Source organism: Pyrus communis, chromosome 7 (genome assembly GCF_041283825.1).
Source record: "Pyrus communis isolate YQ-2024b chromosome 7, ASM4128382v1, whole genome shotgun sequence".
NCBI lineage: Eukaryota > Viridiplantae > Streptophyta > Magnoliopsida > Rosales > Rosaceae > Pyrus > Pyrus communis.
The window spans coordinates 8,469,148-8,481,235 of NC_142571.1; the positions used below are offsets into that span (position 1 = coordinate 8,469,148).

Genomic DNA, 12,088 nt, shown 5'->3' on the forward strand with positions numbered 1-12,088 from the left:
TATTTGCAACAATAGGTGCAATTTTATTTTTAGGACTCTGCCACTAGCAGCCAGCCATGACTTAAAAGAAAAGCTTTTTGGGTCAATGCATGGGAACACGACCCATTTTATAATTGTTTGTGAATCTTCCTGGAAGTAGATAGGAAGGACCCCATACAACCTTTTGTTTTAATCTCTGCCACTAGCGGTCGGCCATGATTTAAAGAAAGACTTTTTGGGTCAAGCATGGGAACAACCCTTTTTAAAAAGCATGGGAACAACCCTTTTTATAATTGTTTGTAAATTTTCCTGGAACTAGATAGGAATAACCCAATTAAATATCCCCTGCACAGAGACATTTGCATTGCATCTAGCAAAAGACCAGTTCTTTTGGTTTGAACATCGATCCACATCAATGGCTCTCGTGACAACATCTCAAGGAACCTCCTCTGATTCCAAAAAATTTCGGGGTTATCGCTACGACGTGTTCTTGAGCTTCAGAGGCGAAGACACCCGCAAAACGTTTACCGACCACCTCTACACAGCCTTGAACAACGCAGGATTTCTCACGTTCCGTGACGATGATGAACTTGAGAGAGGAGAATATATAAGGCCGGGACTGCAGAAAGCGATCCAGCTGTCACGAGCTTCTGTTGTTGTGTTTTCAGAAGATTACGCATCATCCAGATGGTGCCTTGATGAACTTGTGATGATCCTTGAACGCAAGAGGCCTCCCTCGGACCACGTAGTTTTACCAGTCTTCTACCATGTCGACCCGTCCCACGTGAGGAAGCAGACAGAAAGTATTGGAAGAGCATTTGCAAGACACCAGAAATCTCAATCGCCGGAAAAGGTGAAGGGATGGAGGAAGGCACTTGCAGAGGTTGCAGATCTAGCAGGCATGGTCTTACAAAATCAAGCTGATGGGTAACTTTCATTTTCTCCATTTCTCTTCTCTTTCTTGAGTCAAATTGATATATGATCTGTAGCGACCTTGATTTATATACGAATGATATTAGATACACTAAATTTAGAAGGAAAATTAATGAAACAGACTTCAAAACTTTACATTTTAACAAAAAATCATCTAATAATTTTATTTAATCATAAGAACAAAAAGATAAAAAAAAAAAAAAAACATAAAATATAAACATGTGTTCCTAACGCATTAAGCTTCATAAACAGTGTATTAAGTTTTATAATTAAGTTTTATAAACAGTGTAGTACTATTAAGTTTCATAAACAGTATAATACCGTTAAGTTTCATAAACAATGTAGTACCATTAAGTTTCATAAATAGTATAGTACCGTTAAGTTTCATAAACAATGTAATAAGTTTCATAAACAATGTAGTAAGTTTCATAAAATAATAAGTGTGAGGACAGTCACTATTTTTTTTTTAGTTTTTTAAATATTAAAATTATGTCTTTTTCATTAAAATTTAAGTTATTTTATTCTTTTTATTAAAGTTAAGGGTTTTTCATTAAAATTTGTTTTTTTTTCATTAAATAAAATTATAGCATGGTTTTTGGATAAAATGAATTTAGCTCAAGCTCTTTTCATGAAAGTTCTCAAATTTAGAAACATAATTTGCAAAATAAATGATGTGTTAAAAATGAGCACGTTTATCAACGTTTAAATAATAAACTAATCATCAACTTTCATGTCATTTAGTTTTTAAAATTTTATCTACAAATTTAGTTTACCTGAAATTTTACTATATATATATATATATATGTATATATATAATTCAATCTCAGTAGTGGATAATAATCCCAATTTAAAGAAATCACACTTGGCTCAACTTAAGCATTAGTCATTTTCCGTTTTAGTCTACTGGTCACTTTGCTTAAAGTTTTTAGGCTAATGTTTGGTAGACTAAATTTGTAAACTAAGTAATGTGTGACTAATAAAAAATAATCACGTTAATCAACAGTTAAGTGATAATCCATTACTAATTTATATGTCATTTAATTTACAAAATTTAGTCTACAAATTAAGTGTTCTTAACATTATCTATTTTTAAAAAGGTAATGGTAGAAAAATTAAATTTTTAGATGAAAAATTGTAAATAATGTGTCATCAGCAAGAACGAGCATATTTATCAATGTTTAAGTAATAATTTATTAACTTTCATGTCAGCAAGTGTGGGAAAAGGTTAGGAGGTAATCTATGTTGTATTTGTCTATAGTTGGTATAAATTCTACGCTGTACTCCCTTCTTTTCATTTTAATTTCGTCAGCAGTCCTTTTTTTTATTTTTCAAATAAAGGCCATCAACGTATGTTTGATTTATTAATTATCTAAATTCCCCACTTCATTATTCATTCATCCAATACTTCCGTGAGACATGATGTCACATCCCAACATTTACAACCTTCTGCTAAAACTCACATTCATTCTAATTTAACTCATGTTATACTTACAAACATACTTGATTAGAACTCAAGTATTAATATTACACTTCAAAAATATACAACAACCACATCATGCAGAAAAGTTTACAACCCAAAAAAAAAAAAAGACAAGCTTAGCAATGCACTGAGACATAGTGGTTCACTAAACATCCCAGCAAAATACAGTCATGACACTTAGTAGGCTCTAGTCTATGCCTTCACGATCTGCTTCTGAAATTTATAAATCGAATGGAAACAAAACAAAAATATAGGTGTGCTCTTAAAGGTCAGTAAGTAGGGAGTAAGCATTTATTGAAACAAAAGATAACTGTATAACTCAGTTAAGTTCTCTTTTGCATAAAATCAAATTGAAGAACTAGAGAACTTTGAATCATAGTATTAGCGAAACTAAAAGAAAGTTTTTAACATAGCAATACTTGTTAAGAAAAAAAAAAAAAACAAATCAGACAAAAATGAGCTGAGCTCAACCACAAATTCACTTGTCGGACCGAAACACATATGCCCTACTCACGAAAGGGATAGAGGGACCCAAGACACAAAATTAAAGTAGCATATCTCTCTCATTCATTTTTTTTATTTTTTTATTTATTTACCTTTGCTCTTTCAAAACCCAGACCCTTAGCTTCCACCTCCTTCTAAAACTTCACTGCTGATCTCCAAAACTTCACTCTCTCTCTCTGTTTCTTTTCTACCTCCCCAAACCGTTGGTTTCTCTTTATCCTTCTTATGTCTTTTATTTTTTAACTTTTTTTTACTGCCATAATCTTCTTATATATAAAGCCCACCATGAACAGCGACTTTTGGGATCACAAGTTTCACAAAAAGTAATTGGACAAAAATGCCCATCAAACAAAAAACTTCAAAAGCAATCCAAAATAATCAATCCAATGTGATAGGGGTATTTTCGTCATTTTAATAGTATTTTTTAATAATTAATTTTTTTTAACACTTTTTTTTAATTTTTTAATTTTTATAATTAGTACCTCATAATAGGCTAGTAATAATGTGATTCAATCAGTTATCCAATTATTTTTTTTTAACAAATTAACAAACGATATTATCTACACTAAGGAGGAGGTGGTGGGTTTCACTTCATAATAAGCTAGCAATAATGTGATTTAATTAGTTGTTTATTAAATATTATTTTATGTATTCTTAATGTAAATTCAATAGAGACCGATTTTATTATATTGATTCAGCTGCTTTAATTGGTTATTCATTTACTTCAAATATTTGACTTTCCTCAATTTACACATATAAATACATCTAAAACGTGTAATTCGTGCTTAACAGGCCGTGATTAAAAAAATGTCTTCTACACTCGTGTGCATTAAGGCTAGTATATATAAAGCCACCAAGGCCAATGAATAGTATTTTTTTTTTTGGTGTCACAAGCTTTATAAAAAAAAAATATTTGGACAAAAAAGCCCCTCAAACAAAAAAACTTCAAAAGCAATAAAAAATAATGCATCAAATGTGGCAGGAGTATTTTCATCATTTTAACAGTTTTTTTTAATAGGTATCTCACAATAGGTTAGTAATAATGTGATTCAATCAGTTATTCATTAAATATTATTTTCTCTATTTTTAAACACTTTCAAAACATCTTAAGAGTAGTGCAATGCTGGTTATAAAAAAAGTATTTTGCACGCGGATAATAATGTGATTAAATTAGTTGTCAAATTATTGTTTTTTTTTTTTTTAACAAACGATATTATCTACACTAAGGGGGAGGTGGTGGGCTTAGCCACACAATAGCTAGCAATAATGTGATTCAATCAGTTGTTTATTAAATATTATTTTATCTATTCTTAATGTAATTCTATAGAGGCCGATTTATTATGTGGATTCAGCTGATTTAATTGGTTTATGAGGGGTTTCTTCCAACATGATCTAAAATTATTCATTTACTTCAAACATTTGACTTTCCTTTTGTCAATTTACGCATATGAATACATTTAGAGCGTGTAAGTCGCGTGTAGCACGCCGTGATTCAAAAAATACATTTTGCACGCGTGTGAGCGTGTGCATAAAGGCTAGTCTATCTTAAAGCCACCTGTCCCCTTCTAACCAAAAATGTTGGCAGCTTCCCTGAAGTGAAATCTTAATTGGGCAGCTCTACTCCACTAAAAACTTAATAATTGTTTAGGTGTAATAACCACAAGTGCTAAATTACTTAACAAAACACATATTACATACCAGACACTAGAGAGAAAACATCTACCACTTTCCAATTGAAGAAAAAAAAAAAAAACTAGTCACATTAAGATGGTTTATTACGCATGAAAGGTTTGATTTATTTTTTATGTTGTTTGCAAATTATTAGGTACGAGTCAAAGTTTATCAAGAAAATTGTTAAAGTGATTGGAGACAAGTTAAGTCGTACACTATTGAGTGTTGAACCAAAATTGATTGGAATCCAATTTCAAGTCGAACGCATCAATTTGTGGTTACAAGATGGATCAAGTGATGTTGGTATACTTCTTGTGTATGGCATGTCTGGAGTAGGGAAGACAACCATTGCAAAACATGTTTACAATTCAAATTTTAGAAGCTTTGAAGGAAGTAGTTTCATTGAAAATATCAAAGAAAGAGCAGATCGACCAAATGGCTTAGTTCAAATACAAATGCAACTTCTTTCTGATATTTTGATCGGTAGAAAAGTGGAAATACAAACTATTAGTGAGGGAATAATTAAGATTGAAAGCGCCATAAGCTCTAGAAAAGTTCTACTTGTCCTTGACGATGTGGACCATATAGACCAATTAGATGCAGTACTAAAAATGAAAGATTGGTTTTATCCCGGAAGTAAGATACTTATAACAACTAGGCGTGAAAGATTGCTAAGAGCACATCAAGTTACAAAGGTGTACAAAGTTGAAACTTTGAATTACAATGAATCACTAGAGCTTTTCAGTTGGCATGCATTTGGCCAGGACCGTCCCATAGAAAATTACATGGAGCATTCAAAAATGGTAGTGCAACATAGCGGCGGACTTCCATTAGCTCTAAAAGTTTTGGGTTCTTCTTTATCAGGGGAAAGTATAGATGTATGGGAAAGTGCATTGGAGAAGCTAAAAGTTATCCCTAATGGTGAAATCATGAATAAACTAAGAATAAGTTATGACAGTTTACAAGATGACCATGACCAAAAATTATTCCTCCACATTGCTTGTTTCCTAATAGGAAGGGACAAAAACTACACTGTTAGAATACTCGATGGATGTGATTTCTGTACAATTGTTGGCATTCAAAATCTCATTGATAGATGCTTGGTGACAATTGATGGATACAACAACGTGCAAATGCATGACATGATCCGTAACATGGGAAGAGAAATTGTTCGCCATGAATCAGAAGAGTCTGCAAAACGTAGTAGATTATGGCGCCATAAGGATTCTTTCGAAGTACTGAGGGAAAAGAATGTAAGAAACATGCCTTTTATGTCTATATATGTATTTCTCCTTGTGAAAATTATCCATAATAATGTTTTAACTTTTTCTTTTCTTTTCTGTTAGGGTACACAAACAATTCAAGGTCTTGCCCTGGATATGCGTATGCATCTTGCAAACGGACCAATAAACACAAATGAGACCGTCTTGGAAACCAATGCATTTGAAAGGATGCGCAATTTACAACTACTCCATCTTAGTCATGTACGACTGGATGGATGTTATGCAAATTTCCCTACAAGATTAAGATGGTTGTGTTGGCTTGAATTTCCATTGGATTCTATGCCTGTTGATCTTCCTTTGGAGTGTCTAATTGTTCTTGAAATGCAACATAGTAGCTTAAGACAAGTCTGGAAAGGAACAAAAGTATGTTACTCTATGCATTTCAATTCATTTTCCTTATTTTGTTAGTTTTTTATTTGTTGACTAACTCCATGTGTTAAAATGAACTCCTATGTTTTCTTTAATTCGATAACTAATTTCTTATGTTAGATACTTATTTCATTGTTTTTCTTCTTTTTCTTTTTTCCTTTGTTTCCACAGTTTCTTCCATCGTTGAAGATCCTTGACGTCAGCCATTCCCATTCCCTCACTGAAATCATGGACTTCTCACTTTGCCCTAGTCTAGAAGAATTGATTCTTGTTGATTGCACCAGCTTGATTGATGTTCATGAGTCCATTGGAAACTTGGAGAGACTCGTGTACTTGAATACGAAGGATTGCAAGAATCTTAGGATGCTTCCGAAGAACATGTGCATGCTTAAATCACTTGAAAAACTCATTTTATCTGGCTGCTCAAATCTTGAAGAGTTTCCAGTGGAGATGATGAAGAAGATGGTGTCTTTGAAAGTTCTTGAAATAGATGGAATTCCAATAAGTGAATTGTGGCCAGAAAGAAGCTCAACTATCTTGAGTTCTTTTCCATGCTCTTTAGTAGAGTTAAGTCTCAAGGGGTGCAATCTTTCTGATGATGCCTTTTGTAGGGATTTAAGTAGTCTATCCTCGTTGCGAAAACTAAAGTTAGGTAAGAATCCAATTTGCAGTCTGCCAGGTTTCGTGAAAGGTTTGAGGAGGCTTGATGAACTCTCTTTCAAGGGTTGTAAAAGGCTCGAATCGCTTGTGGGGTTGCCGAAAGTACACCAAAGGATGAGCATAGCCGGATGCATATCATTAAGAAAAATAACACCTCTTTCCCCTGAGCCATGTTCTGCAACGTGCAAGGTGGATGGCAACTGGAATCTAGTTGAGTGGCAGTACGATTACAAGTTAGAGCCTATTGATAGAGTTGATGTGGAAATGATCAAACTTTTGGGCTTGTGCAACTTGGAATCCATGCCTGCAATTCGAATGAAAAGCATACTATTCTCATATCCAATAGTGAGTCCTGTCCAGGTGCGCCTCTCGCTCTCTCTCTCTCTCTCTCTCTCTCTCTCTCTCTCATATCATGTATATAATGGGAAATAAATGACTTAGTAATGTTGTGATGATCATGGAAAATGCATAGGGGCTGTATGAAAATGGTATATTCAGCACATTTTTTTATGGGAATGAGGTTCCAGGCCGGTTCAGCTATAAAAGTACCAAGTCCTCCATATCTTTTAGTGTCCCTTTACTCCCTTCTAGTCATAGAATCCAAGGCTTGAACATCTTTGCTACCTATGCAAACGAGGAGAATTCTAATAATGATGAAGAATGGAAAGCGTTTTCAAACATAATCAAAGTGAGTAACAAGAGCAAGGGTCTGAAGTGGATCTATTGCCCATTATTCTATGGTATCCCAGGTGACGGAGAAGATATGATATGGTTGAGCCATTGGAAGATGGAGAATGAAACAATATTACAATGTGGAGATCAAGTGGTGGTTTCAGTAATGACTGGACCAAATAAGTTGTTTCGGATAAAGGAGTTTGGTGTCGAGCTTATGCAAGAGCACCAAAATAATATGATGATAAGTACCCAACACAACACCAAATCAGATCCTAATTATCCATTTGTCATCGGGGGAGATTTGTCCATGTGGGAGCATATACCAAGAATATACTGCATTGGTCTCGATGGCAAAATTGTTGAAGAGAGATGGTTTAATCGCCTCATCATGGACACTGATGAAGAAGACACAGGTATGTCGTATTGTTGTATTGCAATGAATTATACTCCATCCAAACACTTCCAAGTCCGTCTGTATTCAATTCAAAAACATAAATATTATGTTATTTGTATGTTTTTCAGACAGAGAAGGGCAAGAGGATGAACCTGATTACACAATTGCAAGGACGAGGGCTGCCAGTAACAACTGCAGCCTGAAAGGCTGGAAGGTGCTCATCACAGCTGTCGGATTATTTTTCACGCTTGCTCTAGTAGTTTGGTCCTCCATCTCCCAGAAAAAGAAGCGACAATAGTCCACAAGCCATCCATGAGTTTGTAATTTTATTCAATACAGAAATCTTTGGGTTCCCTCATTGTTTTCAAGATGTTTTCTGCCTTCAAAATATCGAAGTTTCAGATGTGTTCAACATCATCAAATATTGCACAAATATAGCATAAAATACATCCAACATTAGCGATACTTAAGAATTTTTCTTCCCTGCCACTGATTGCATAGAATCCTGTACTAGAGAAGATAAACAGATGGTTGTATACTAGCAGTAAATAATTGAAAAAAAAAAATGATTATGAACATATAAGGGAAGGACGTATCTTTAGCAATACCAGGCAAGAATCAATTCATCGAATTGGGGTAAATGTCAAATTTACCGATATTAATTGTCATTTACAACAAAATCATACTTCTTAAAGTCTCGGCTCCCATTGAAAAATTGTGTAAATTACATAAACATCAGTGCAACAGATATTAGATTGAATAATATATCAAATAAATTAACAGCAGACAATTTCTTAGCCTGAGATTCAAGGACTATACAGCTGATTCAGCCTTACATCGCTACTACACTACGGAAGCTGGTTTCTGCTTCTTCAACCCGAACAAATTATTGAGGTCAGGAAGCATAGGAGAAATGACCATTGTCTCTGGAGCCATGAAATTTACTATCTTCTCATAAACATTATACCTGCAAAAGCATAATGCAATAAGCCTTAAACAATCTAGCCTAGTTTGCTCAACATATGCTCCAAGATATTCCAAAACAAAATCACAGCATTTTCACATAGGGAACCGAAGAATCTATTGATACCTTATCTTGCGACTATTAGAGGCTCTTCTGCCAACAATCTTCCTCTTCTTAGCATGCAACTTTTTCAAGGAATAAAATGATGTCTCAGCGGATAATCAAATAGTGAAAAATCAGAATCAATAAACAATAGAAGTTCAGGATCAATTACGTTGTGATTGTTAGCATGAATAACTGCTAGCTTGTTCCATTTTTATGTTACAAAAACATAAAAACTTGAAGAAGTTCGGGATTGATTAGGTTCCAAGCCTACTATAAGCAGAGACAATACAATGTCATTGACTTCCATAGCTGCAGATGCAGATTGTTTGAATGATCTCATGGCTCAGACTTAGTTACTTAAAGTTGGGACTGGCGTGACCTCAATGAGAACTAAGCATAGACTTCACTACAATTCAGCAGACCCAAAGCTGATGTGAGAAGATTTACGTTAACAATTGAGTCGGTCCAAGCTCAACCTCGATGCTTTGTGTTTTGGGATAAGCTTAGGCAAGGCTGAGCTCAATCCATTCTTCTTGATTAACACTCTTACACTCTTAATGATAACTTAGTACCAGCTTAATCTGACTAATTATAGTAACTGTTGTAGTGGAACTTTTGAAATTTGGGGAACCCTCACAATCATACGAAATCGAGGAAACTTGAAGCATTTCCTTAAAGTTTGATTTGATAAAATTAAACTCTATCTCAGCTTATAAGCTAAACACACTTTATGAGAATTTAAACGGTTATTAAAAACTTCAAACACAAAATGTAATACACAAAGCATATCTACAAATCTTTCACATATCGACAATTCTTATCGTGCAGAAAATGATAGATTATGCATAACAATGGAAAGCCAAATTGTATTACAAAATAACTATAATAGTTTGATAGATATAGTTTGCACACACTATCCATTGCTTGAACAAAGGACGGGTTCTTCTCAAGTAAAGCCTGTAGTTTGCACACACTAACTAGGTCAAAATACGTTGCATTGACAGCCTCATGTGAATCACAAAATAAAGACCTGATTGGCTCATGCAGACAACCTCTCAGGTAAGAACGTAGATCTTAACATGTCAAAAATCTAAAAAAAAAAATGGGAAATGGAAAAGCGACGTGTGGTAATCCATGATTCCATGTGAACTTGAGAATGCTTTCTGAAGCAAGAATCTGAACTCAAGAGCTTTGTCCCACAGAGTCTTCAGAAAAATGAAAACAAAAGGGATAGAAAATGGGTAAGAAAAAACATCAATTAGACAATAATTCACTATATAAATAATTTTTTTCAACTTTAAGGATTGGCATAAAAAGAAGCTTTAATTTGATGTTGAAAAACAAAACCTATTTCATGGATATTACAAGAGTTATTATTTTGAACAACGTACCTTTTGGTTCTTCACTGCTTGACCCTTGAAGAAGATCTTTCTTTAAAAAACAAAATTAACTTCATATGTAAGCCTATATAACTCCATTTTGTGCTTTCATAGTAAATAAATTAAATAGATACTGAAAATTAGCCTTGAGCTAAGATGAAAAGGGCACTAGTATTCAATTCCTATAGCTACACTCGCGTACTATTTACATTATTGAATGACTTGTGTAACCTAATATCAAATTTCGTCACCAACCTCCGACTGCTATGCATATTATCTCCTATAGTCACATTATTTAGCTCTATGTCTTCATTGTAATGAAGCATCACAAGTTTATAATTAAAAATAAAAGGATTGTGAAGAGAAGTCTCTTACTGCTCCTGATGACGAAGATTCATGTATTCTTTCTCGAGTTCTTCCATCTCGGCATCTTTATTATCATTTTGCCCATCACCATTTTCCTCTTCCCCAACTTCTTCTCCATCTTCTTCTTCATTTTCTGATTCTTCCTCCTCCTCCTCGCCGTCGTGCTCATCATCAAAGTCATCCTCTTCCTGCTCCATCTATATCACAAATCATCAATTAACAGCAAAATCACCACAACAAATTGAATAATTACCGAAACCCAATAACAGAATTTACAAATCAAACTAACACTCAGTTCATCGGTGACGGAATCGCCATCGTCCTTGAACTCACTGTCACGAGCCTTCCTCTCCATTGTGACGTCTGAGCCCTACAAATTCAAACAGTCAAATATTTATAGAATTTAATTCCACAAGGATTTAAGCTTTTGATGGTACCTACAACTTCGTTTTAAATATCCAAATCAGTTTATGAATCCCAGAGTCTAAAATTGATGATTTTTCCTTGTTTTCTTTCGAGCGATACAAATAAAATCTGTATATAGAGAGAGAGACCCTAACATTTTCAAGCTGATGGGAGAAGAAAGAAAGACAGCAAGAGTTGAGAGAGGCGCAGGTGTGTCTGAGAAGAAGCTTGAGGGTTTGGGTTTTGGGGGTTTAAGCATTGATATGCAATTTACCGAGCTGGAACCAACCATTTCTTAAACCCAAACCCGTCTGCTAAAACATGTTCCAAAATATATCGATTATTTTCCCCTTGCACGACCAAAAAAACATTTGGGCCTTAAATGGGCCTCATGCGCGATATTTGATTGAGTCATACTCATCTTATTTGATTAGCAATTTGTTGCACATTCATAAGGTGAGCACGATAGGTAAGGATTGTAAATAAGCTCAAAGTAATTTGGTTTAAGCTCAGTTTTCAAGTGAAAATGAGTTGAGCTCAAAAGAAATACTAGATTAGTTAAAAAATGAGTCCCTGTGGTGCTTTGTATGTTAAGCTCATAAAGCTAATGAACAACTCATATCTTAATGAGATAGTTCGACTTGTTCAATAAAGCTTAGCTCCTAAGTATACCTTATGTCTATTACCAATCCAGAAATACTCGTATGTGGAAAAGATTCAAATAATTAGATAAGCTAATTTTGTGAGTTGTCTCACTATCTAAAGTGTGAAAAAGTTTTTAGAACGGACGATCAATCAAGCGAGCAATCAATAGGAGCAGAAACAAGCAACTCGTAGCAACAGCTCAACGAGAGGAATTGTTAATTTTGGGCGATAGATCTGTTTGGCCAACTGATCGGTCGTTTTTGCATGTTCCTTGTT

At 34.3% G+C, this 12,088-nt stretch overlaps 2 protein-coding genes across 11 annotated transcripts in view; one reads left to right on the forward strand and one right to left on the reverse strand.

The window, feature by feature from the left end:
* Positions 1 to 259: 259 nt before the first annotated feature.
* LOC148695646 (TMV resistance protein N-like) lies at positions 260 to 8,370 on the forward strand. Its single transcript, XM_088697931.1, has 6 exons — positions 260 to 906; positions 4,722 to 5,820; positions 5,914 to 6,213; positions 6,391 to 7,239; positions 7,352 to 7,967; positions 8,077 to 8,370. The coding sequence occupies exons 1-6, from the start codon at positions 395 to 397 to the stop codon at positions 8,244 to 8,246; spliced, it is 3,546 nt and encodes a 1,181-aa protein (XP_088554057.1). The 5' UTR covers positions 260 to 394; the 3' UTR covers positions 8,247 to 8,370.
* Positions 7,898 to 12,088, reverse strand: part of LOC137735367 (uncharacterized) — a 45,989-nt gene continuing 41,798 nt past the window's right edge. Inside the window, exons 1-7 of one of the 10 annotated variants that reach the window (XR_015964805.1) lie at positions 11,204 to 11,470; positions 11,052 to 11,132; positions 10,772 to 10,959; positions 10,409 to 10,448; positions 10,140 to 10,222; positions 9,039 to 9,974; positions 8,571 to 8,915 (exon numbers count right to left, since the gene is read on the reverse strand). Coding sequence is in view for 4 of the 10 variants with exons in the window: in XM_088697938.1 (XP_088554064.1) it covers positions 9,040 to 9,097; positions 10,140 to 10,222; positions 10,409 to 10,448; positions 10,772 to 10,959; positions 11,052 to 11,117 (435 nt within the window). In the remaining 6 variants the exon portion in view is untranslated. Of the gene's footprint in view, positions 8,027 to 8,100; positions 8,916 to 9,038; positions 10,223 to 10,408; positions 10,449 to 10,771; positions 10,960 to 11,051; positions 11,133 to 11,199; positions 11,471 to 12,088 lie in introns of those variants that run through there. The other 9 variants (XR_015964802.1, XR_015964803.1, XM_088697938.1 and 6 more) reach the window with 9 other exon arrangements.

Coding starts and splice junctions, on each gene's coding strand:
- LOC148695646 (XM_088697931.1), top strand. CDS start 395: ATGGCTCTCGTGACAACATCTCAAGGAACCTCCTCTGATTCCAAAAAA. Junction 7,240..7,351: donor CAATAGTGAGTCCTGTCCAG/GTGCGCCTCTCG, acceptor GAAAATGCATAG/GGGCTGTATGAAAATGGTAT. Junction 7,968..8,076: donor CACTGATGAAGAAGACACAG/GTATGTCGTATT, acceptor TATGTTTTTCAG/ACAGAGAAGGGCAAGAGGAT.